Source organism: Borostomias antarcticus (genome assembly GCF_949987555.1).
Source record: "Borostomias antarcticus genome assembly, chromosome: 15".
In the NCBI taxonomy this organism is placed as follows: Eukaryota; Metazoa; Chordata; class Actinopteri; order Stomiiformes; family Stomiidae; genus Borostomias; species Borostomias antarcticus.
The window spans coordinates 18,864,535-18,891,589 of record NC_140248.1 but is presented as its reverse complement, the minus strand read 5'-3'; the positions used below and the strand labels follow the sequence as shown (position 1 = coordinate 18,891,589).

The following is a 27,055-nucleotide window of genomic DNA, read 5'->3' as shown; positions in this document are numbered from 1 at the left end:
TGAATGGCCAATCCATGCGGTGTGTAAACCCATTTGCCCGAAGGAGCCTTATCGCATATTATGGCGGCTATAAAAAGCTCCCTGTGATGTTTGGAGGTGATTACAAGTATCTTACCGCCTGCATTCTGGACGTCCATCCCGGCATATCTGTGTATCAATCGCCATTAATCACCAGCTGAATGGAGCTAGCTGTAGCTAACAGGTCATTTCCTAGTATTGTTTTGTTCTTTTCATTATCACCAGATTCCAACTCCCTGAGGACAGTCGGCGGAAGCAGAGGTTATTATGTAAATGGTGGTTTCAGTGTTCTTCTCCACTGAAGCCTGTTCCTTTTCCCACTGATGAACCCACAGCCCGGTTGAAGAGGAGGTGGGGGGGGGGGGGGGGGGAAATAATTTGGCACCATTTTGCCACATTATCTGAGATCATTATCCCTTTCCCTCCCAACAAGCTCTGTGATCCTGGGAAGTGCCCCAGAGGACTCTGGGATTGGCTGTGCTCGCTGGGCTAAATTAATCAGGCTCCCGGGGGCCCCCACGGGGACACGGCTCCGTCCGCTCGTCCCAGATGCTGCTGCGCCCGCCCGGCGCCGCCGCCAGCCCAGAACGGAGGCACGTGTGCCGGGTACAAGAAGAAAAAAAAACGTGGAGCAGAGAAAGAGAGAGAGACAGACAGAGAGAGAGAGAGAGAGAGACAGAAAGAGACAGAGAGAGAGAGAGAGAGCCAAAGAGGCCCGTATCCGTGTCTGTCGGAGGCCCTCAGAGAGATGAGGCGTGTTGGGGAGGGCGATGCGCGTCCCCCCCCGTCCCACAGAGAGCTGTGGCTCCTCCTCAGGGTGATGCGCCCCCCCCCGTCCCACAGAGAGCTGTGGCTCCTCCTCAGGGCGATGCGCCCCCCCCCCCGTCCCACAGAGAGCTGTGGCTCCTCCTCACACAGCTGGAGCTGACAGACGCTCAGGGGTCATAGCAGACTGAGCCTCCAGGGGCCTCCAGGGGCCCCCGGCACTGCAGGCCCCCTCCACCCCCTTACACAGCACAACCTGAGAGGCTGGAGTGAGTTTCCGGATGACCGACACGACACTTTCTGTGCTAAAGTTGTTGTGAGTGGTCAGATTCCAGAGTCCAGCCCCCAAGTTCATCTTTCTTTTTCAGCAAGATACCTTTGTGACTGATACTGTTTGTGTGTGTGTTTGTGTGTGCGTGTGCGCGCATGCATGTGCGAGCATTTAGCCGAGCTGATCAGCTGCACCTGTAGCAGGAGAAAAAGCACGGCAGGTGGTCAAACGCGCTCAAGTCGGTGATGACAGCATAGCCTCATACAACACAACCTTAATTCCTGTCCTGAGATCACACACTTGTCTTTGGCAACATGTTGAACACGAAGGAGAGAGAGAGAGAGAGAGAGAGAGAGAGAGAGAGAGAGAGAGAGAGAGAGAGGGGGGTCTGTCTGCCGGCTAGCAAATGTAAGAATGAATCATCTGTTAAAATTCATTAGCGAAGCCTCTCTGAGCACAAAATGACAAGACATTAAATATGTATTATTTATGAAATGTCGGCGCTCTTGGAAAAGGGAGTCTAGTGTTGTTAATTAGTCAGCCATTCAGTCAGAAAAGACTATTTCAAATGTAAAGTGAACGCTGCTCCAGACAGCCTGGAGAGGGACTGCCCCCCCTCTCTTTTTAAATGGCATAGGTGGAGACGAGGAGACTAATTACAGTCTCGGTGAAATTCAAAACTAGTTTGGGACACCGCGTGACAGGTGTATTGGCAGCCTCTGTGGAGTGATGTGTGTGTACAGGCTATGTGTGTGTGTGTGCGCGTGTGTTTGTGTTCGTGTGTGTGTGCGTGCGTGTGTGTGTGGCCAACATGGATTTGAGTGGCGGCTAGGAACGATTCGGTAGCAACTCGCTGGATGTGTTTGCGTGTGTGAGTGTGTGGTTGGTTGTGTGTGTGTGTGTGCGCGCCCGCGTCTATGTATGATTAACGTTTGACAAAGGTTTGTGTGTCCGCGCATCCCCCAGTGTTTCCGTTGGAACCGTAGCCCTCGTATCTGGATAATCACAGACTTTTTTGTCAGGGAGCGTCTCACCCTTAAACACCTTCCCCACTTTCTAAAGTGGTAAAGTAGCAAGGAATATGCCCTATATTTTTTACACCGGACATGATCGGCTCCTTTGTCTGTGTTTTCAAAGAGAGAGAGGCAGTACTTTTCAAGGCGGTGGTTTAGAATTCCTTCTCAGAGCTAGTCATCTGGCAAAGTGGAAATGAAAGAGCTGCATTTATCCACTTGAGGAGAGCTACCCTATAGTGCTGGCAGCAGGTGACGAGAGGAGCCCTCCCTCCCCTCCCCTCCTCCCTCTCTCCAGCTCCGCGTCTCAGCAGCGAGCTGCTGCGTTGGCCACCGAGCCCAGCGCCAGGCCACTGGGCAGTGGGCAGAGGCAGAGAGGGGGGGGGGGTGTGGGAGGGGAGAGGAGGGAGAGGGAGGGGGGTAAGATGGATAATTATCTGTAGAAATGAAGCTCGGCAAACGATTCGCACTGCCGGGGCCCCTGAACCGGTCGCCAAGGCAACCTCAACCTGCTCATTTGTTTTGCAGATGAGTAATTACATCCAATTAGAGGAGTGTGGAGGAGAGAAGGAACGTCCAGAGAAGGGGCCATTGTTCCGGTTAGATAGTGTGAATATTAATAACGCGACGGTCGGAGGCCCACTGATGTGATCGGTGATACTGCTGCAGCTGTGCAGCACACTGCCCGGCCTGGCATCACGCTGATGAAAATACATGACTTAGGCTGTGTGTGTGTGTGTGTGTGTGTGTGTGTGTGTGTGTGTGTGTGTGTGTGTGTGTGTGTGTGTGTGTGTGTGTGTGTGTGTGTGTGTATGTGTGTGCGTGGGTGTGTTGGTGTGTGTGTGTGCGTGCTTGTGCCAGCCCCCCCACCTGTGTCCCCCCTACCCCCCACCTGTGCCCCCCCCCCCCCAAATAGCCATCCTCCTCCTCCTCCTCCTCCCCCTCCTCCTCGTCTGTGTGTCTGGGGCTGCATGGTCAGCTGGCTGGACCGCAGCATGGAGACGGAGCAGGGCAAGGACCCTGATGAGGAGCAGCTTAGCGCCCTCACTGCTCAGCCGAACAGCACCTGACTTTTATCTCAGAGGGACTTTTATCTCAGAGGGACTTTTATCTCAGGGGGACTTTTATCTCAGAGGGATCTCAGAGGGACTTTTATCTCAGAGGGACTCTCACGGCTCTAGACTTTTACCTCAGAGGGACTCTCACGGCTCTAGACTTTTATCTCAGAGGGACTCTCACGGCTCTAGACTTTTATCTCAGAGGGACTCTCGCGGCTCTAGACATTTATCTCAGAGGGACTCTCACGGCTCTAGGCAGTTGCTGTGTTCGGAATCGCTCCCTATTCATTATATAGTGCACTATATAGGGCGTCAGCCATTTTGTTTGTAGTGTCCGAATTCTCCACGGAATTTTCGTTCCCTATATAGTCCACTATTTATTACCCACAATTCACCTTGATTTGCAGGGAACAGTGCATGTACCCTACATTTTCTCCGTTCCCTAGGTAGTTCACTTCATGGTGAACCCCATATAGGGAATAGGGAGTGAGGGAACGAGGGAGCGATTCCGAACACAGCTAGTGTGTTTTGGGCCCCTGCCCCCCGGTCACCTCAAACAGAGCGTCATGTTTTTTTGGTTCCACACTAGTGAGCTGATAGGAGGAGTCTATTCACGCTGTGTGTTTCTACAAGGCAGAGGGGTGTAGAGGGATGTGCCCTGCATGTGGAATGTAGGATGGTGAGTTATCTACCTCCACATGGAGGCGTATAATCCGTCCGTAGAGGTCATAAGGGGGGTTAGATTTAGACGCGCACAAACACACACGTACACACACACATGCACGCACGCACGCAGACACGTACACACACACACAGCTATTCTGTAACTATTCTACCTCCCATCCACCCAAAGCCAATCACAAACTTCATAGTGTTGAAACGCTAGAATGAGACAACCCTAATCTGCTTCCTGCAGAACTCGCTGGAGAAGATCAGAGCAAAGCCATTATTTTGACAACTTTGAAGTCAGGAGCCTTTTTTTTTCTTCTTTCTAATGCCCGATCTGTTTCTCACCTTTGCTCAAGTGAAAGTAAATCACTTTGTATTCGCTGAAAAGACAAGGAGGCGCAAGACGATAATCGAGCTATTGGACTTGCCCAGACGGGCTGTCTTCTCATCCCTTGGAGGGAGCTTCTCTTCAGACACATTTCATTCATATCTTTCCCCACTGACGGCGCTATCATCGAAGCAATCTACCTGAACAATAAACGTAATTTTGCCTGCTTTTATTAGATAAGGCCCAGCAGTGAGGCGCCCGGCGCTGCGGGCTAATTGTCCGTGGCGGCGCAAACAAAGACGCCATGTGTATTTGTTGTGTGCGTCGATGTCGCCTTTGTGTCCCGTTGCTCCTGCTATCCTGGAACTGGTGGGGGGGGGGGGGAGGGGATTATGCAGATTGCAACAGGAAGCCGCCATTGTGGAGGGCCTGGCAGCGGCTCGGCACACAGATGTGGCATGAAGGCAGAGCCAGGGACAGGCCTCCTCCCTCCCTCCCTCCCTCCCTCCCTCCCTACTCTACCCCCCTCCTCCTCTCTCCCTCTCCTCCTCCCTCCCTCCCTCTCCTCCTCCCTCCCTCCACTACCCCTCTCCTCCTCCCTCCCTCCCCTACCCCTCTCCTCCTCCCTCCCTCCCTCCCCTACCCCCCTCCCTCTCCTCCTCCCTCCCTCTTCTACCCCCCTCCCTCTCCTCCTCCCTCCCTTCCTCCCCTACCCCTCTCCTCCTCCCTCCCTCTCCTCCTCCCTCCCTCCACTACCCCTCTCCTCCTCCCTCCCTCCCTCCCCCTCTCCTCCTCCCTCCCTCTCCTCCTCCCTCCCTCCCTCCCCTACCCCTCTCCTCCTCCCTCCCTCTCCTCCTCCCTCCCTCCACTACCCCTCTCCTCCTCCCTCCCTCCCTCCCCCTCTCCTCCTCCCTCCCTCTCCTCCTCCCTCCCTCCCTCCCCTACCCCTCTCCTCCTCCCTCCCTCTCCTCCTCCCTCCCTCTCCTCCTCCCTCCCTCCCTCCCCTACCCCTCTCCTCCTCCCTCCCTCTCCTCCTCCCTCCCTCCCTCTAATCCTACCTCCCTCCCTCTCCTCCTCCCTCCCTCCCTCCCCCTCTCCTCCTCCCTCCCTCTCCTCCTCCCTCCCTCCCTCCCCTACCCCTCTCCTCCTCCCTCCCTCCCTCTCCTCCTCCCTCCCTTCCTCCCCTTCCCCTCTCCTCCTCCCTCCCTCTCCTCCTACCTCCCTCCCTCCCTCCCCTACCCCCCTCCCTCCCTCCCTCCCTCCCCTACCCCTCTCCTCCTCCCTCCCTCTCCTCCTGCCTCCCTCCCTCTCCTCCTCCCTCCCTCCCTCCCCTACCCCCCTCCCTCCCTCCCTCCCTCCCTCCCCCCCCTACCCCTCTCCCTCCCTCCCTCCCCTTCCCCCCTCCCTCTCCTCCTCCCTCCCTCCCCTACCCCTCTCCCTCCCACCCTCCCTCCACTACCCCCCTCCCTCCCTCTCCTCACCCTCTCCTCCTCCTCCCTCCCTCTCCTCCTCCCTCCCTCCTCCCTGCCAGAGCGGGGCTCCTCTCAGCCGCCCGGCTAATGGGGGCGATTGTGGCGAGGCCTTCTCAAAGGTCGCCGCTTGTTTGTTGTAAAAGATCTAATTAGGAGGAGGTGAGGAGGCAGAGGAAGCTCGTCTAATTACAGCCGAGTGCGGAGAAAGCACCTCGGAACCCAAGGACGGCCGGCTATTAGCACGCATGTCAAAAACGGATTAAGCACAAGTGTCCTCCAGGTTCTAAAAAAAAGAAATATTTTTTAAAAATCAGTTCTCCCCGGTTGGGCTTCACGGTTCAAACTCTGCGGTCTGAATTTGAAACGCTGACGGCGTGGCGCTGTGGCGCGACCTTAAGAGAGGTCCGAGAGCAGGGGGGGGGGGGGGGGGAGCAGGGGGGTCAGCCGTGAAGATAAGGAACTGCAGCGCTCAGGAAATTCGCTCCCTTATCCCCCTCCCCTCACACCCAGAGGAGGAGAGCACATCCCTCTAGGAACACCCGTCGCCTCCTCCATAATTCAATCCAGCACATGGTCTTCACAGTCACACACACACACACACATAAACACACACACACATGGGGTTGTGTGCGAGTGCATGTGACCGCCCCTAGCACAGCGTGTTCGGTGGCAGGGCGTTTAAAGGAGGTGCAGCTGGATCTAATGACAGCACGGCACACGTGCGGATCGCAGAACGCACGCACATGGCTGCCCGTCGGCCAGACGGCCGGCAGCCCCCAAAGCACCGGCGGTCAGGGGCAGAGGCAGAGGAGGACATAGTGTAGAGAGAGACAGATACAGAGACAGAGCAGAGACAGAGAGAGACAGATACAGAGACAGAGACAGAGACAGAGACAGAGACAGAGACAGAGACAGAGACAGAGAGAGAGACAGATACAGATACAGAGACAGAGACAGAGCAGAGAGAGAGACAGAGACAGAGAGAGAGAGAGAGAGAGAGAGACAGAGACAGAGAGAGAGCAGAGGCAGAGATGGGCTGAGGGCGGGCTCAGCGCTGGTGGGTCAGGGTATTGCCGGACCTCTCTGGGTTTGGACCTCATCTCCTCCCCCCGCCCCATCTGCCTCAGCTAGAAGAGCTGCTGCTCTGTGTGACGCCCCCCCCCCACCTCCCGGACCCCCCGGAGATAGCAGACACCTTTGACTTATTCCCAAAGAGCCTCCTGCTGTTAGATGGCTCTGATGTGACCCGTTGCGTCACGCGGGGCTTCCGGCCTCTCCTCGTGGCTCGGAGGGTGCCGACTGACCCCTACAGGACGATGCGAGGCCTTGTGTTTTACATATTTCCATTCCGTGCTGTACACAGATCCGTCTGCTTTATTGTTTTCCATCCATGGACGCCTCCCCTAATGTATGCGTCCTGTATTATAACTCCCCCCCGCTGTCAGGAGCACTCAATAACCCGTGGCAGTCGCTTATAATTGAGACGCAGTGGGAAGTGCAGCGTCCAGAGCCTTGGTCCACGCTGTCAGGGACGGCGCCGAATGAGGGGCAGCCTGACATTTTTAGAGCCAAGTAATTTGAGGGCCGGTGGGCGTGGGGGGTGGGGGGGGGCAGGGGGGCGTAAAGGGCAGGCCTCTGAGCACGCCGCCGCCACCGCCGGCGGCGGTCGAGACCGGCAGCCGCCGACAGCCTCGTTGTTGCCGGGCCACCAGAGGGAGGCCCGGGTGTGAAAAACAAACGCTCTCCGCCGCCGCCGCCAAGCCCCGGCCTCTCCAGAGCGGATTAGCTCCCGCGCCGAAGAGGTGCGAGAGCCAACGGTCGCCTTTAATGTCCCTCTCTTTTATACGAGCAGCTTGTCTCAGATTAAGGGGACAAGCTATAAACGTCTGCACGTCTTATTACCGCGTGACAATTTCTGAAGCGTTGATAATCCGCCATCTGCGTTTCAAAGAGGAGATGGTTGGAGAATGGACTCGGCTTAAATCCGGAGTGTCAAGCGCTCCCTTCTGTTTATGGCCAATAAAGGCGAATGTGTCTTTGTTAGCGCAACGCAGCGAAATGTCAAACGCAAGGTCCTCGATAAGCAGAGCTATTGGTGCGAAATCAGAGGCTTGAAATTAATTATTGATCTGTGTGAATTGTATGTTTTCCTCCCGTCAAACGCTAAGAGTTTCCTTCAGGTACATCCAGCAAGCATTGTAGTCCTCAAATGAAAGATGTATTGACTTGTTTTTAATAATTGTCCCATCTCATCCCTCTCTCCAGATGACAGAACAAAATGTGAGGGAATCAGTTGACATTGTTCATCCTTAGACACGGAAACGGGCAGCTAGCGTTGTCTCTGAATGAGAGGTAGTCAGTCTAGCAGCCGACACCATCATAGTCGGCCATTGTTTGACAGACAGACAGCGAGCGAGGGAGGCGGATCTTGATGAGAGACACTGTGTACAGTTTTCCGGTGCCCAGGCTTACATATCAAACACACCCCGGACAGTAGGAGCTGCTGGGGAGCGAGAGCAGGGAGGACCAACCAATCACAGAGAAGGGGATCCCTCCTAAACAGGGCGTCACGCCCCGCCATGCCATGCTTTAAAAAAATTTAATAAAATAAAAAACACAGCCATGCCAACTTGTGAACCATGCCAACTTTTTATCCACAATGATGGAGTCCCTTCCCCTCCTCCCCCCCTCCCCCACCTCTACACTGTATCTCCCAGGCTTCCCCGATTACGGGTTTTACTCTGCGCCCAGTGACCAGCGGGGGGCGCCCTGCTCCTTTGCGGACTATGGCTCCCTGGGGCCCCAGGCGGCTCAGATGCTGCACGGCGAGCATGCCACCTCCGCCTGCAACTCCCCCCTACAGCACCTACAGAGCCCGGATCAGTTTAAGAGCCCAGGTTTGTATGTGCTCATCTCTCTCATCCACCTTCGCGGTTGGTGTTTTTCCGTTTGATTCATGACTTCCGTTCCTCCATTTAGATGATCTGTGCATTTTTTTTTATACATTTTTTATTTATTTCTCTCTTTGATGAGGAAAAGAAAAAAGGCTTTGTTTGCCCCCCCCCCCCCCCCTCCGAGAAGTGTATTTGCATACGAACGTCTTGCCCACAATGCATTGCATGTTTTTTCTCCTCTTTTTGATTTTGAATGTACTTTTTGTTTTTGGTGCCGTTGATTCCATGCCCCTGCCTGCCAGTAGAAGACGGCACGCTCTGTCTGCACTCCTCCATGCATGTGTTACAGTACAGAACCAGCATGAGAGCCAGGGGACTCGCTGGGGACTCACTGGCCTCTGTCAGAGACAAGAGCTCATGTTGACGTTTTCAAATCCCCATGACCTCTGCTCTTCCGCCAGTGAGTGAGTGAGTGAGTGAGTGAGTGAGTGAGTGAGTGAGTGAGTGAGTGAGTGAAGGAGTGAGTGAGTGAGTGAGTGAGTGAGTGAGTGAGTGAGTGAGTGAAGGAGTGAGTGAGTGAGTGAGTGAGTGAGTGAGTGAAGGAGTGAAGGAGTGAAGGAGTGAGTGAGTGAGTGAGTGAGTGAGTGAGTGAGTGAGTGAGCGAGCGAGCGAGTGAGTGAAGGAGTGAGTGAGTGAGTGAAGGAGTGAGTGAGTGAGTGAGTGAGTGAAGGAGTGAAGGAGTGAAGGAGTGAGTGAGTGAGTGAGTGAGTGAGTGAGTGAGTGAGTGAGTGAGTGAGTGAGTGAATGAAGGAATGAGCGAGTGAAGGAGTGAGTGAGCGAGCGAGTGAGTGAGTGAGTGAGCGAGCGAGTGAAAACGCTAAATTATTCAACCAAGTCCTATAGCGAATATATGATCACCTCTATTACCAGTCTGAGAATGAATAACAAGGCAATCAGCAAGCATGTTTGGTACTCTGTGTGTGTGTGTGTGTGTATGTGTGTGTGTGTATGCGCGTGTGTGTGCGTGTGCATTATACTGTAGCAACATCACACTGATATGTTGATATACATAATTCAACCATTACTCTGCAACAGAGGCGCGTTGTAATGTCAGTGTTGCTGTTCTGTGATATGTGCGTTCATTTACCTCAGCCATTTGGTGTTTCTGTGGCCCCGGTGTGATTGCACTCTTCACACACTGGAACGGCCGTTGTCTTTCCAATGGAACGCGTCCAATCAGTAGACGAAAGAAGAGGTGTAGTAGTGTTTCTAGGTCATTTCCTGTAGTAAAAATAGAAAGTCCTCTCATCCAAGTGGATTGCCCTCATGCAGAAGCCCCAGTGCTACGGCAGACGTACGTGTGTTATTGGCCTGATCACGGGGTTGGTGGTTTCAGTAGAGAGCGTTCACTACTGCATTGTGAGCGGCCATTATACTGCGAAGCAGGTAAGTGGAGCGTGAAGCGTCGGCTATCGAGTTGATAGACAGCGGCGGGCCCCCGAGGGACTGCGTGAGACACACCGCCGCCGTCGGCTTATTCCGCTCGCCAAACGCCTCCCGCCTCTTTCATCAGTGTCAGAGTGTCGGGCATCATCGATGCGTGTACCGGGAACACAGGTGAATTCCTCCGCCAATCTATAGCTGGAATCCATAGGAGCGTGTGTTTTTAGGAGCGTGTGTGTGTGTGAGTTTTTAGGAGCGTGTGTGAGCGTGTGTTTTTAGGAGCGTGTGTGAGTGTGTATTTTTAGGAGCGTGTGTGTGTGTTTTCCATAGGAGCGTGTGTGTGTGTTTTTAGGAGCGTGTGTGAGTGTGTGTTTTTAGGAGTGTGTGTGAGTGTGTGTTTTTAGGAGCGTGAGTGAGTGTGTTTTCCATAGGAGCATGTGTGTGTGTGTTTTTAGGATCGTGTGTGAGTGTGTGTTTTTAGGAGTGTGTGTGAGTGTGTGTTTTTAAGAGCGTGTGTGAGTGTGTTTTCCATAGGAGCGTGTGTGAGTGTGTGTTTTTAGGAGCGTGTGTGAGTGTATGTTTTTAGGAGCGTGTGTGAGCGTGTGTTTTTAGGAGTGTGTGTGAGTGTGTATTTTTAGGAGTGTGTGTTTTTAGGAGCGTGTGTGAGTGTGTGTTTTTAGGAGCGTGTGTGAGCGTGTGTTTTTCCAAGCGCAGGCAGTAATGATGCCTGGGGCTGACTGATGATCCTGTCTCTCCTCAGAGGAGATCTCCTCCATTGTAGCGGAGGAGGAGGAGGAGGTCCTGGGCAGTGGGCTCTGGCAGGTGTTGTGGACTCCTGGAGACACTTCCTCCAGCATCACTAGTCCTGCCTCATTGGTTCTGGCAACGGACAGGAAAAGACACCTTTAGGCTCCATGCTCTACAGACGAGATTACACACACGCGCGCGCGCACACACACACACACACACACACACACACTCCTGGTTTGGAGCGACTCCCAGCCCTGGGTGGAGATCAGCCTCAACTCATTGGGATGGATGGTTCCCTCACACTCCACTGTCTTGCCCGGGTCCCGGGGCTCTCGGGGAGGACTGCCGGTTCCGGTAGACGCCCCCCCCCCCCTGTCCCGGACCCCCCAGGGTGCTGTTTGATTACACACGAGAGGGGAGGATACAGCTCTGTTCGACCTCCAGGTCACGGCGCCGCATGCGGGCACGCCCCCCGGGTCACAGTTCTGGAGAAGCCCAGCTTGTGAGGACGACGCGGGGGTTGGTGCTGTGTGTGCTCGGGTAGTAAAGGGCCCCTCCAGGCCCTTGGTAGGGCCCCCGCAGTCCCGGCCCTGCTGATAGGGCGGGCGGCTGCCTCTCCACCCAGAACACCCTGCATCTCAGAGGAACACGCAGCCGCTAGTCAGCAATCTAAGTGCTTCCCAATCAAAAGTCACGGCGCGCACCACTAAGTGTCTTTGAAAGACATCACACTAGCGTTCTGCAGGCTGTGTGTGTGACTGTTGGGGCGAATACATTAATGTCAATCTTAGTTTCTTTTTAAAGTGTGACTTGATTACACCAGCCAAGCAAATCCTCAGCGCCGCACTGAAGACGGGGCTACTGTGTTAGAGGGGAGGGGAGGGGAACTCATCCACAGCCAACGTGTAGCAGCCCGCCTCACCTCATCCTACTTCACTTAACACACTCCGCTTAACGCGCACACAGAGGGGGCGCCCGCGCGACCATCGCCCGCTTTCGCTGTCCGTCGAGCCCTCTCTCTCTCCATCCGGGGTGACGTGTATCTCGTGGCGAAAATAGGGAGCGCAGGAAAGCGGTAGGAGCACATGCAGGCGCCGCGTCAGCGCTTTCACGGCGCCGTGTTGACGTGTTGACACCGACGCTCCGTCACCATGGCGGAGAGGGAGATGGAGGGCGCCGCGCCGCGAACGGGAGTCGAGTTCGGACAGATGAGTCACCTGCGTATTAAAAAGGGCGCAGTGCGATCGGGAGTTTTGGCCTTGTTAAATTAGCATGGGGAGCAGAGTCAAACCCAATAAGTGTAACTCATGTTTTGCTGTTAAAGTCGATGGCTGTGGCAGCACTGCCTGGAGGCTTGGGGTGGGGGGGGCATAAATCCTGTTTCACATGCAGGGGGGGGGGACGGGGGGGGTTGGGTGGGCTGTGTGCAGTTCAATAAAGTCCACCAATTATAAAAAATGAGGATTACTGTTTAAACTGAAAATAGCTGTAATTGCTTAATAAGCAAGCCTATTAGAGGCTGGGCTGGCCAGATAAGAGCAGTGAGCGCGGTCATGAGGCCCTGCAGTTAAGCACCAGAGTCAACCTCATTAGATCACCATGCAGCCCGATAGCTTTGCTTTCCACCCTCCAGACCATAGCAACAGAGAGGGGGTCTTATTACAGCTCATAAAACTGCCCCACTTAGCAAGAGCCAGTCCAGGATGGTGCGACTTATCAGTGAATCTGCAGTAGCAAAAAGAATACGTGTAGTGAGTGTGTGTGTGTGTGTGTGTGTGTGTGTGTGTGTGTGTGTGTGTGTGTGTGTGTGTGTGTGTGTGTGTGTGATCTACTTGATGTACTCTGCTTTGTAAGACATCCTTGTATCCTTCGTGGTCCGAGCCCTTTCAGCTCAAAGGCAGCTTCTTCTGAGAAGAGACGGCCGTCTGTCACGGTCAAGCAGGATTTTTTATCTTTTTTAATTCAATTTCTGCGTTTGTTTTTGCAGTTTTATCAGTGAATAGAGGCGAGGCTGAGGGCCGTGTGAGGGTGACGGGGCGAGGAGATTAAAGTGGTGTGTAGCTGTTACTCCGTTTTAAGATGCCGCGCACCCCCTCCAGCGTGTGCTCATATCACTAGTGTTATTGGCCTTTCCAGGGCGTCTGGATTTTCAAAAGGCGTTTTTTTTATTAGTCTGAGTCGCTCTTACCCACAGGGCATAGGTCGTAGGTCACGCAGACCCTTGCCTTTACAGCCCTCTGAGTTGGTACCTGGGGATGAACTCAAGTCAAGCGTTTATATTTCACAACGTGTACCCCTCCTCTCCGTCAGATATGTTCTTTGCTTTGAATGTTGTGCAGATGTGAACAGTACCGCCTCGGTCAGGAGAACAGTACCGCCTCGGTCAGGAGAACAGAACCGCCTCGGTCAGGAGAACAGAACCATCTCGGTCAGGAGAACAGAACCGCCTCGGTCAGGAGAACAGAACCACCTCGGTCAGGAGAACAGAACCGCCTTGGTCAGGAGATAGATAGACCACGACAGTAGATCACAGACAGACCACTACAGTAGATCACAGATAGACCACTACAGTCGATCACAGATAGACCACTACAGTAGATCACAGATAGACCACTACAGTAGATCACAGATAGACCACTACAGTAGATCACAGACAGACCACTACAGTAGATCACAGATAGACCACTACAGTAGATCACAGATAGACCACTACAGTAGATCACAGATAAACCACTACAGTAGATCACAGATAGACCACTACAGTAGATCACAGACAGACCACTACAGTAGATCACAGATAGACCACTACAGTAGATCACAGATAGACCACTACAGTAGTTACCTTAGTCACCCGGCTACCATGAGCATCTTAATCACAGGGTCGTTTGTACAGTATGTTCAAACCGCGTTTCGTTGTACATGGTACCCTATCATGTATGCAATACTGTAGGTATTTGTTTATTTACCTTACAGTTAGAGGAGGAGGTACCGTATGGATGAACCATTGATACTAAATACATAATAAATCTGGTTAGACAGACAGTGAGAAGGCTTTAACTGGTGTCATACCTGCCCGCGTTTGGAGATGCAAGTAATCGCTACCCCATGTGACTACAAATTGTCCCCCTGACTAACTACAATGACCATTGACGATACAGTACCACCCATTTAACAATACTGAAACTGACCTTTTTTCCGTGAGGAATCTCATTCGCATGACACCACAAACCATGCAAACGCATACAGTGACATATTTCCCCACACTGTATTAATGAAAATAACAAAGCTGCAGCAACGTCATTGATATCGGCATTTGCCCCCGCCAAAGCTGCCGGTATTTAGTAAGCCAGCACAGCCTTACTAGTGAGTAGTCTGGTCAAGTGATCTGCAGTGGTCTTCCTGTCTTGTGTTGTGCATGGTTGCAGCGTGAATGATATTGCTGTATATACGTTATAAAGAGCATGTACAGTACATATCCCTAAGAATATCATACTGGATTCATTTTGGATGCTGTCCGTCGCCACCTCATTCCTCTATCTAATTTCCGCTCCATTCTCTCAGTCTGCCTGCGGATCATGACTGCAAACAGGTCTGGGATCAGTTCCGACAACCCATTTGAGCATCGTGTCATTTTGACTTCATGGGATGCCAGGTTTATGAATTCGCTGTTGTATTCTCAGATGTTTATGTGTAGAGTACCAACATGAATCCGGCATATGCGTCCTGTACGGTGCTGTGCGCTGTTGTTCTTCCTCGTGTGCGGCGCTCCGCAGACCTCTGTAGTGTCACTGAGCTACGGCGCCCCCTGCTGTGTCGTTTGTTCAGGCGCCAACCCACCGCGACCCGGAGGCTTCCCCGGAGCCAACAGCCCAGGGCCGGTCGCTGACCTCTACGGACCGGGCAGCCAGGACTCCACCGTGGGCAACTACATCAGCGCCGCTAGCCCCCAGCCTGGATCTGGCTTCGGACACAGCATCGCGGTGAGTATAGCCCCTCCCCCCCTGTCCCCAGACCTCCTCGTCTTCCTCCTCCTAAAGCACCCTCCCCCCCTCTCCTCCTGATAGAGGGTCACGGTCACAGAACAAGCGGTGCACGTGGCCCACGGCCGTCTCGAAACGTGACCCCCCCCCACCTGCTTCACTCCGCTTTGTTGTTTTGTTACACTCTGAAGATAAAGACGCTCCTTTGTCAGTCCTTTGTCTGATTTTTAATGGGAAGTCGACTTGAACTCGGTCTTGTCTGAGTAGAGTTTCTGGCCGGCGCCGGAGACAGTGACTCACTGGGCTGACGCGTGTAGACAGACATTTAAGACATTAAATAAGACAGACATTTAAGTAAATAAAATGAGGCGCAACTGAGGAAGTGAAGCTCGTAACAGGAGGGAGGCTGCAGAAAGTGCATGTGCTGCCAACCACTGCCTGTTTGCTGAGCATATCGTTTGACATCGGCCATCACTGATGCCATGCCTGATTGTTGACCCTTTATTGGTCTTTATTAAAGGAGTCTGTTGCTTATTGAATATGGAACTCTGACCTAAATACGAAACACGCACAGACCATCAAACAATTGAATTAGCATGATAGGAGATCCTGGCGGCCCTATCTGTCTGAGAAGCTGCGCACAGTTCACAGCCGTGTCTGCTTCCTCTCGTGTTAGTCTCTCTCTCTCTGTCAGTCGCGTGCCTCTGGTGGACTTGTTGCTGCTGTCGTTAGCTTGTTACGGTGCCGTTGTGTACGCCGGAGTGTCAGAGAGATGGAATGTCACTCGACTTGTTATGTCTGAGTTTTTAGAATCTGATTTCATCTTCGGGATGGCGGCGCTGACACACTGGCGTGCCTCCAGACATCTCCAGAACACACGGGGATATTTGTAATCACAAAAGTACATAGAGATTGTACCGTGGGCACCATTCACCAAGATTAATTGCAGAAAAAGTATGAACGCCGATTAAGAATGGAGTTTAGCACAACTCTGAAAGGACGGAAGGGAGACTGTTCATCACCCTTTTGAACGGGAAGGACTCGGAAACGTATCGTTTCCTCTTCTTTTGTTACAAGCCTTTTGCACCAGCAGCTACAGCAGCAGTGAACCACTGAAAGGGTTGAATGAATTATTTGGACCGATTGAATTACTCATGGGATGAGAACACTTTTGTTGTGAAGATGAGAATATTTCCCCTGTCAGAGCAGTGAAGTAATGAAAGGGCTCCAACCTTTTACAACATTTATTCAGAATGCATAAGGGCATTTCATGATATTCGTGTTTGCCGTAGATTTACAGTACATTAGTAAGAGACACACAATACTGGTTTATCATTATGTTGTTTTTAAAGTAAATAGTCTGATCGGTTGGCTTTGACCCATCTCTTCTTCATGAGCTGATACAAATGTTTTGAATATTTGTGGAGAAAAAAATCTGATTCGAAGGATTCTCTCCCAACTGTGGAAACCTGCTTTTAATTTCTACTTAATTTATGATAAATTCAGTTCAACCTAATCCACCTTTAAATGATTCACTGAATCGAACAGAGTGCAATGAAGCAGCGAACCCCTGCTGCAGCCTTACAACCTTCAGCGCACTGCCAGATGATGTCTGTATCCAGAACATTAAGGAGTGAAATGATTCAGAACTAAAATGGGCTTTTTAATTAATGCATGTGTAACCTGCAGCCAGAGTGATCACGTGATGGAGCCTGACATGTTGCAGCCTCATGGATGACTTATAATCTGACTTGCCTCTCTGTCTCCCAGTCTAGTGTCAGATCTCACATGGGGGTAGTCAGACTGTCAATACCTGAGCAGCCGCTGTGCAGAAAAACAACCGAGGCTTGGGCCCCATCTCCTTTGTGCTTTCACTTTGAATTGAACAAGACGACAAGCTAAGCACTATTTAAAGTGTTTGGAGTTAGCATGCCGAAGAGACGTGTTGTCTATAAACGTCACGTCCTCGACCTGTCAGAAGCACAATGGACAGATGAGAAGCTTGATAACCAGCTAGGCCGATAGAGGACAAACACACTGCTTCTGCTCTCTAGGAAGGCTGTGATGGTTGCGCCACTTTGCCTCAGACAATGCGGGTGATTGCCGCGAGGCAGAGCCACCCTGCTCACAATGGCGAAACAGCTGTCGGCTCTCCGTGCATGAATTTGAAATACTGTGTAGATTAATATAGTTTTGTTGGCATGAATGAGTATATCCAAGCCTCCTGTAGTTTTCTGTTGCCCTGTATCTACTGTAGCCAAGATTAGACTTACTGGGTAGAGGGACTGTAGAATCGCCAGCACTTACATCTTCTGTGTTGTGCTTGACTTTGCCTCCATTGACCCTGTCATGACTCATCTCCTCTGTTTTGTCGCCAGTGTCTTGATGATGAACCAGTAATCTTGAATCATTACTGTAGCGTTTTACTCAATTCCAGCTCTCTCTCCCCTTGTCATTTGAATGAATTCAAAGCAGTGATAGCATTTGAAGTCCGGTAGATCTGGGTCTTTTAAGATCATTTGATGTTGGTTGAGCACTCTCTTAGTAAAACAATCTGGTAGCAGAGAGAGATCGCTGGAATCTGTAAAGTTCTACAGTGACTGTTTCCAAGAGAATATGGACAGAAAAATGATTTGTGTCGATTGCCTATTGCTCTGTCTATTGAAAGTGATCTAAGAAGCGAAAAGCAACAGAGAATACCCATTCATGCTAGCAGAACAATGTGGATAATAAAATGTACTCACTCTCTTTTCCTTGAAATGCATACTGACCAAAGTACTAACTGTACATTTTTAGGGCCCGTTGATTGCGACAGCTTTTACAAATGGATACCATTGAGCAGGTGGTCGGTTTCCATCTCATTTGAGGTATTATATTCTACTTCTCTTGTTCCGATCTTTCCCATATGTTGATGTACATGTATCTCCTATTTCCTCAACTCTAGTTTCACATCTCCTGTATTCTTAAAAAAAAAAAACACGTCCCTCCATGTCACACCATCCTAAACATACAGCATACAGATATGCACGGCTAAACCTTTCCCCCACTTCGGATTTGTGAATGCATTCATATAATAGCACATGATTACAGCTGCTTTTCTGTTTAAAAAAAAAAAAAAAACATGATTAAGCTGTACAGTACAGTAATGTATGTGTAGGACTTATCCTCCCTGATTTACTGACGGCTGATTGTCTTGCTAATCCTCCGATAAGTAATGTTTTTTCATCGCTCTATAAGATGTAATGATGGTACAGAGTGTACTATGTGAGCTGTTGCTTTGTTGTGTGTCTTTTCAATACTACCCTATTGTAAATGACTTGCTCTCGAGGCTCAGACCTACAATAGTGGATCTGTGGAGTTACCTGAGACAATGGTGAGCACTGCATTAGTGTATATGCCAGCAAAAAAACACAGCAACACCACACTCAGATCCAGCCGGCTTCTCTGCAGCTGGTGGTATTTTTTTTACCTCTGCCCAGTGACAGCGCAGGGCGAGAGGTAATGTTTTCGGGGGCGTGTTTGTTTTTTTGTTTGTTCATCTGTTTACGCAAAAATGACCAAACCGATTTTCACGAAACTCGGTGGAAGGGTGTAGCATGGGCCAACGTAGAACTTATAAAATTTTGGAGCGGAACTAAATCACGGAGCGGGTCCACAATCCGTCCAAACACGGCCAGCCATTCACCTACATTTGTTTTTTGGACCAGGATTATGCAAAAACTACCACACCTATTTTCACGCAACTCAGTGGAGGCTTGTAGCATGGGCCAACTTAAAATGATAGTTTAGCTGAGGCCCATAGACCTCCATTATAAAGGGGGTGCACGCACAGAGGAAAAAGGAGCTAGCTTACTACTGCACGGATCGGTTAAATGTTGGTGTGTACCGATCGGTTTCATTGAGGACAAAGCGACATTTGAGCTAAACTTGCTATGACAGCGGCGTTCCCCTTTCAGCCTATTATCTGTGGTTCACACCATTGAGTAAAAGAGTACTCCAAAAAAATAACCAATGTTTCAGTTTTTCCACTCATTAGGACTTAGGAGCTGTATCTGCTTCCTCAGTTCAGTGCATACACAGAGCAACAGACTCAGTTGTAGTTTGTTTATGTTGAAAATCTGGGAGGATGAGTTCCACATAGGCTACTGTACCTGTAGCTATGCCTGTGATGACCCTTTAACTGGCATGTAGCTTAGTTGTGGTAAAATTAGAGTGTGTGTGTGTGTGTGTGTCTGTCTGTGTGTGTCTGTGTTGGTGTCCATTTTTCATTGCTATCACATTTATTTTGATTGAGCTTTTTCGCCTCATGTACTCACGCTACAGTCATATATTTACAGGTATTTGACAGTCAGTCTTAAGTGAGTCTGTTTCTAGTCGTTATGGGGAAACTTGAGGTTATTGCTGCTGGGCTGTGCTGATGAAGTAGCCAGATTGTAATGGTGTTGCTGTGTGTCTCTGTGTCATCCAGCAGAGCCTATCTGGCGGTCCAGGAAAGACGGGCCGGAGTTTCTAATTGGCTCTGTATGCAGGTGATGTCATCAAACTTCAAGCACTACAGCATCACCCCGACTAGACGACTGGAGGTGGAACCACATGAAGAACAAAAAGAAAACGTAAAAATCATCTCAGAAAAAAAAAAAAACAGAAAAAAAAACGACTACTGCTGTACCATTATCCAAACCTCCCGTAACCTTGACAACCTGGTTTGGTATGATGTTTCATGTTGATTTCCTTCACCTTCCTTCTTAGTTGTTGGATTAGTTTGAACAGAGAGTTCTTTTTAGTTTTATCGTAATTATTTGTGACGATTTTATTTTACCTTTTAGTGTACTCATGTAAATTGATTGTGTTTATCTCTTTGGGGGTCATAGTTGACAATGTTTGAAAGTCATGTCTTCACCTTTGGTACCAATTGTAAGAGAAAAAAATCTGAGCTTCAAGTGTCTCTTTGCACCCAAAATAAATCCAAAGTAGGAAGGCTTGGAGAAAAAAAACATATTTCAGAAAATTTGAGAGGGTAACTAACTAATGAATCTTAGTAGCTGTTTTTAATTCTTGTGATGTCTCATTGTTAATCATAATTACCTATTTTTGGGCAATACAAAGAGGACTCCAATATTTTTATGGTCCTTTTTTATAAGTGTTGTTTTGTTGTTTAGAAAAAAATCTGTATTCTATAACAAATTTCATATAATTACATTGTGAATTCAAACTTAAGAAAAAAATGTACATATTATTCCAGTCACTGCGTATAACCAACTCAATGAGAGAATAGCATATTTTTGTGATGGTGTGTCAAAGAAAATGTTCTAGCGTGTGAATAGAAAAAAGCTCTAAACAATTATTATTATTATTATTATTTACTGCCTGAAGACGGTGACTACCCCAGTGACAAACAGAACATATTTGAACACTTACAGTATGGCTTGCTCTGTAAATACTCAAGCTGAATAACTTTACAAGTGTCATACCAGCATATTTACAAATGGTGAGTTCAGCGCACAGTTTTGAGAAATAAAAGATCATTGATTGGTATCTTTTGTCTAACCAACTCTTGTTTAAGATATCAACGTCATTTCATAAAGAGTGATGATTTAATTCAAAGCACACTGTACTTATTGGGTAAGAATAGAACTGGAGCCCTTAGCATTTTACAGTGCTCTGCTCCTCCGGACTCTTTTATACTCCTGAGAGAAGACTCAGCTTGTTGTTGTTTGTTGTTGTTTGTTTCCTCCTGCTTGTTCCTCTTAAATTGGGAACACAATACCTGGGCTCCTTGTGTCAGAGCCAGTATGTAACAACGCTTGGTCTTTCAATCAGTTCTCTTATAAATGAATTAGGAAGGTAACCATTTTGATACCATACCTCAGTCCTGTGAGTTCAACCGTGGAATCGTTTAATTTATTTTAGTGGCAAATAGATGAAAATGTTGAAAGGAAAAATAATAAATCATTGCACTGTGAGCAGAAAAGAAAGAACAGGCTGTTTCCTATTTGCACATGTATATGTTGGCTATTTAAGATGGCCCTGTCCTTTGGTTGACGTATGAAGGATTATGGGATGTGGCTCCTTTCTAGACTAGACATAAGCTTCACATTTCACAGGTGAATAAACAGCTTGGCAAATAGCGATTGATTGATATCAATGTGGAGGTCATGTCCTTGGATTTCTTTGTTTGGTGTGAGCCAGCCTCTGATCTAAGATATGTCTGATATTTTAGATTCAGCCAATAGAATACACTGAATAAATTATTCATTCTGTTGATCATAGCTGCTGCGCTAAGTTCTTACACGGAATGTGTTGGGCCAGGTTTTGCTCAAATATAGACACATTAATGACATGCTCAAAGTGCAGTAAGATTTTTAGACAGGAAGATGGAGTGGTGTGTATTCTGATGTAGTTTTATTTCTGATGTAGTTTTATTTGTTATTTCATTTTATCTGATTTGTGTCTCATTTTATTAGCTCTTTTGTTCAGAACAACCAGGTGATGATAAATGCTGGATGCTTTTAACGTAAATGATGTGGAGGTATGATCAAGTGATGATTAAAACGAGAATACAGAAAAGAACCGTTGTAATGTTCAAATGTAAACAAAAAAGAAATACAAAACTATAAAAAGAAAAAAGATGCTTCCTCACTGATTTCAATTTTGAATCAGGAGATTTTATTGATATTTTTGTGGTTAATATTGATAATTGTAATATTATATTAAAATGTAATGTGCATCCATCGATTTCTCTCTTTCCATTCCCTGTCACCACATACAATCTTTTGTTGATCATCCATGTATTTCAGTACATTACAGTAGTGTGTAAAAAGAAACACAATTAACAGAGTGCTGTCTTTGATAAGTGTAGTGGTCTCTTCTCTGTTGTTCCGCTCTGCTCTCCCTCCTTTCTCTGTCACGCTCTATTTCCTCTCTCTCTCTCTCTCTCTCTCTCTCTCTCTCTCTCTCTCTTACTCTCCTCTATCTCCTGTAATTAGTAGTAGATGTTATGTAATTAATATAATACTTGTAGTTATTAGTGGATTTAGGACCAGTAAGGATAGAAATTTCTCTTATTATCGAAGTCTGACATACATTTGCCAACCGTTATTTTAATAGCAGTTCCATGCCATTTGTTCCTTGTATGTTTAGAGTTTATTTCCTTTGTGTTGTGTTTTACCAGTATCACATGGTTTCAACTAACCAAAGCTCTCACAGAAGAACTATAGAGAAACAAATTGCTGTAAGATGGAATTTTAAACAAGGCATTATTAGGATCCCCACCCTTGAATGTTTTAAAAAGGGGTGTGCCATACTACCTTAAATGCTAATGCTAGATATGCAAAAAAAATATTTTTGATTCATTTCTAAGAGGGACACAAGCTATAATTATGAAGATTTTATGTGAAAGAAAATCATATTTTTTTAGGAAGTTCTAACATATTATGAATAATGATTACAATAATGATATTAATAATCATAATACTAATAATAATAAACTGTAATATCTTTTAATGTTTGTACACTTTGAAAATATCCCAGATGCCTATGGCACTGCTATTTTTGGATACCACTCTGTTTTTGAAATATCTAAAAAAAAATATTTCACTCATAAAAACATAATTTTGTGCATACTTTGAAATTCATTTGAATCTGGGAACAGTGCTTTTATTTGAATCAAAACCAGGCTTTCTATATTGTTTGTTAGCCTTGCTCACACGGTTAGGTCCAAAGCCCCAAAATGGTTCCAAAGAATGAGCTTATCTTTCGTGTCCATACTAGAGCAGCCCTATAGTGTTGCCCCACAGCCCTGGATGTGTACTAATACATTATCTCAATATATTCAAGCTCCATCTAGTTCCAGAGGAGCTCTACTTGATTTGATGTGACTTCAGTCTTGAAGCAGTATTCAAGCAAGATCAGTCTGGTTGGATTTTCTCAAGAATTTGTCAATAAAGAATGTTACTATTCAAGTCAACCCTAGTTTCAGCTGTTGTGGTATGTTGATAGCCTACATATGTTTATTATTGTTATGTTACATATCACATGGAAACAGTAATGTGCTGGGCATAGTCCAATCAGAATACACTGGTTTATTTGAAGAGGGTTGATATGAAAGAAAATATAGACATTTCTGTATAAAGTAATACTAGGAAATAAACAGGACATCCCATGTCTGCTCTGTTCACTAACATTGTTTTCTAAGATCACTTGTACAAAACAAGTCATTGTTAAACCCTAGATAGTCCAGTTCCCTCTCAATGACTACATAGTGTATATTTTCACAAACTATTTGTCTGGAAGTAGCAGGCTAGAATAATAGCAATATAACCAATACCCAGAACACGATCTTGTCATCACCACCACAATGCCTGAGGACTTTTCATCCATAGCTGTAACTCCTCTTTTGATTGAAGTAAAGGCTGGTTATCCCATTAAATAGTTCATTCCCCTTCTCTCTATCTTCAATCTATTATTTTGATTTGATCCCGTAGCTTGGACTTTAAGGTAGCATGGCTCTGTAGCTGTAATTTTATTTTTCATTGACAGCAGTTTACAGCTGATGAATGTTACACATCTTACTAGACTAGCTGATCCATTGGGGGGAGGGGAATGTTGGTTTAAGAAAAAACTCAAAAAGGAAAAAAAAAAAGACCTGGAAGGTGATATTTGGAGTGTACTACCGTATCCATTTAAACTTGAATCTTGAGGCAAGTGCTAGGCAATGGCCAAACATCATCCCACCCTCCTCAAATCACCCCCTCACTCACCAGTCTTTATCACTTCATACATGTTCTGTTCAGTGTGCACTTCACGTATGTATATCCCTCATGTAAACATTTGACTAGATCAGAATAGTGAAATCCCTTTATTATTGACACAGGAAAACCCCTATTCAGAGGTCTGTATTACTTGGTAGCCAACACTGATTCCACCCCTCACTGTCAAAACAGTCAACGTTATACAGTGAGCTTGTGTGCTCTTTTGGCATCACATTGTGTTTAAAACCCAGCCGGACCTTGCTCAGTGATCTGGCATACTCTAGGTGATTCATTATGGATGACTGTTAAGCAACGACAGAGCGATCCACTGCTCTATGTTGGGTCTCTGTTGAAAGTGAGTGTGGATCAGAGTGCTCATGGCTGTTGCTCCAAATCTGTAATATTGTAGAGGGAGAGCCGTCAGTCCTATAGGACGGTGCTGTGTAGCATTATAAAGGCTGTAATGTCCTTCCATGTAACTTCCACTGTCCTCCAGAGAGGGGGAGCAGCCTGACCCAGAGCTCTCCTCACTGCTGTCTGCTCCTAATTTGCCTTGCCCATTCCTAACACTTGCCCATTTTTTAACGTTAACAGACTTTTTACGGCGAGAGACAGACAGGATTGACTGACGTCTGAAAGCATCTTTCAGGTCTTCTTCTATGGTTTGCTCAAGCCCTGTTGTAAAATATACTAAAATGGATGGGGGTCTCTCACATCACAGATGTGGAAAGTATAATTTTATATTTGTATTTTCAAATAATAATAATGATGAAAAAAATGTTTGTGAAAGGTTTCCATCCTCTACTGTGGTCCAGAAATCGATGTGTCTGTCTGGAAAAAAAATAATAAAATAAAATGAACTGTTTTATTCCTTGCTTTCATTGTTATTTTGATTTGCTTGACTATTGTAATAAGCATTTAGTGTGGGAAGATTGTATTTTAATTTTTTGTCTGTCATTAAATTTGGTGGTCTCTTAATATTTGAATCTCTTCCACGTTCTCATATGACATTGACACAACAGAATTATGAGCACACATGTATGTGTACAGGAACTATTTATCATTAGTTGTTTCACCTTAAAGGGGCAGTACGCGGTTTGTGATTTCTTGTTGGACTTTTGACATTTTTGAAAGATTTAGCAAAATGCAACCGACAAAATCCTCCAAACTGGGGGGAAACAAATGACTGTCGCTAGGCATGTAGGAAGGCTGACAGGCAGCTAGTCTCGCATAGCCAAACCTTTCTCCACACTTTCGTTCCGTGGTGCACTCAGTTATAATCCTGAGATAGATCAGAAAAAACATTGTATTTCTTTAAACCAATCACAATCGTACGGATTTATTTCATTTTAGTGTCAGTGCTTCTCAGCCAAACTGCATATTGCACCTTTAACTTAAGCCCGGCATATACTTGTTATTTGGCTACTGTATGCATACGCATAGTCAAACATGTATTTTGCAGCACGTTCATTTCTGAGTACCTGCACATTCAACCGCAGACGACGCGCCAAAGGAACGCGGCCGGTGATGCGTGGTAGACGGGTACGCGTAGTTAAAAGCAAGTATAAAGCGGGCTTTAGGCTCACAAACAGCACTTCATATAGTCAAGAGGTTTGCTCGGTTCAGCCATGCAAGTCACCCATTGAACACAGAGCAAAGCACACAAAGCACTCTAGGGTTTAGGGGGAACGGCTTGTGTTCTTGTTATGAATTGTAATAAATGAGTAATAAAGGCTGCAACATGGAGATATGGTAAATTACAATGTCTTCAAGGCAACAACAAGCCTGGGTCTGGGTCCCTATCTCCATGTCCCGCGTTATTAATCACACAAACCACATTTCATCACCAGTAATCCCAGATCCACTGCCTTCTTATTCAAATATACCAAGGCCTTTAATTCTGTTAATGCACTCTACCATTCAGATTCAGGTCTTTATTTGTCACATGCAAACATACAGAGCACAATCATAGTGAAATATTACTGCCGGCTCTGTGATGTGCTCAAAAGTTGGTGGTAATAAAGCCCACAGTATGCAGATCTCAGATCAGGTTTAAAAACGTCACACAAGAAAAGGTGAAAACTGCACATGGCTTTAAAGGACAATGTTGATTGATAGTTTTCACAGGAACTCAACATATGCTGCACATCGTTAGCACTGCGGTATTGTTGTTCTCAAAGGCACCTCTCTCGTAAGGGCAGGCGCCTTTAATGACTGCCAGCCTCAAACAGCGCCCTGCATCGTCCTTTCCTCGGCTGGCTTTGAGAAAAGGCCTCTAAAAACATTGTAGCTGTCTCACTATAACTGAAGTTATCCAGCAGTACCAGCAGACTGTCTCAGAACAATGGAATGATGAGCAGAAGGTGTTTGAGACTGCTGTCTGAGTTTGACAGTACATCCTCTCTAATACAACCCCCCACCAACACACACACACTGGAATGAAGCTAAGGTTTTTATTATGCTTGTCAAAATGTAATCAGTTTAGCTTTACGTGAAGTGGAGAATTGTAAATACGTGCCGTCAGCAGTCAGCAGAAAGGTGGTTTTGTTTTTCTTCCTGGTGACGGCCCTGTCTCGTCTCTCGTGTTTCCCAGCTCCAGAGGATTAGAGGAAGGAGTGCTCTTATGAATCTGACGGAGGCTGTGCTGCTGCTAGCTCCTTCCCTGCCTCTGTATCATAGTGGTGGACCTGCAATACACAAGTTTCAAGTTTGTTTCATTTTAAAGAGCATTTTACAACATATTCTCAACGCAATTTACAAAAGGTTAGGCCTTTTACATTCGATTTGATGTAATCAACATCAAATCTAATCTCTGGAAAGCACATTGCACTTGCGCTCATGTCAGCTGGCATGCTTAGTTCAAATCTCTTGGCGTATAAAGACAAGGATGTGGCCAGTGGAGCCTAGTTACTGGGGGTGCAGAGTTGGAGAGTGGAGAAAATGTTTTCACCGCAGAGCGAATTTTGGGGCACACATTTCCCCTGTCATTATCCTACACTTTAAGCTGACTGATATTTCCATTACCTGTAACTCTTGGGTCCCTTTCTCATGCCTGCTGCCTCCTCTCTCTCGGTGTACAGTCACTTCATCATTCTACATTAAGGAGAGCAATACACTTAAGAATCGGCTACACTGAACTGTTTTGGACACACAATCTTTATGTTTCTCTGGCACTTTTAGTCCCCAACATATTTTGTGATGTTATTGAAATTAGATAAACAGCTTCTCAATTCAAGTCCTACCTAAACAGTAGCTTATTTAAATTCACAACATAAGCTTGCACACCAACAAGACCTGAGGTTACAGTGCCTAACAATTCAAGCAAGCTAAAATTAGCTAAAAAGTGTGCAAGCTAGTTAGCGACCAGACCGTCTTTCTAGCTTTGACCTCAATCCAGTAAACCTATGTCAATTCACTTAGCTTGCACACCAACACCAGATATGAAGTTATAAGCTTAGCTAACAATGCAAGCGAGCTAGCTAAACCATGTGCAAGCTAGCTAAGCTAACGATTTTTAGTGTTTAGCTAGCTAATGTTATCTAGTGAGGGTCCAGACCGGCTTTTAAGATTTGACATCAGTCCAGCAAGCAAACGTTAACTATTTTTGTTCTTCAGCTTTTAAAATCTTTTTACTGGGCAGTTTT

The 27,055-nt window shown here is 47.4% G+C and overlaps 1 protein-coding gene across 3 annotated transcripts in view; it reads left to right on the top strand.

The window, feature by feature from the left end:
- LOC311318724 (RNA-binding protein Musashi homolog 2) overlaps nt 1-24,259 on the top strand; it is a 199,639-nt gene extending 175,380 nt beyond the window's left edge. The window contains exons 12-15 of one of the 3 annotated variants that reach the window (XM_084450145.1): nt 8,312-8,491; nt 14,507-14,661; nt 17,458-17,528; nt 19,133-24,259. In XM_084450145.1, coding sequence (XP_084306271.1) covers nt 8,312-8,491; nt 14,507-14,661; nt 17,458-17,499 — 377 coding nt within the window. In that variant the 3' untranslated portion in view covers nt 17,500-17,528; nt 19,133-24,259. Of the gene's footprint in view, nt 1-8,311; nt 8,492-14,506; nt 14,662-17,457; nt 17,529-19,129 lie in introns of all 3 variants that reach the window. The other 2 variants (XM_084450144.1, XM_084450146.1) reach the window with 2 other exon arrangements.
- The last annotated feature ends 2,796 nt before the right edge of the window (nt 24,260-27,055 follow it).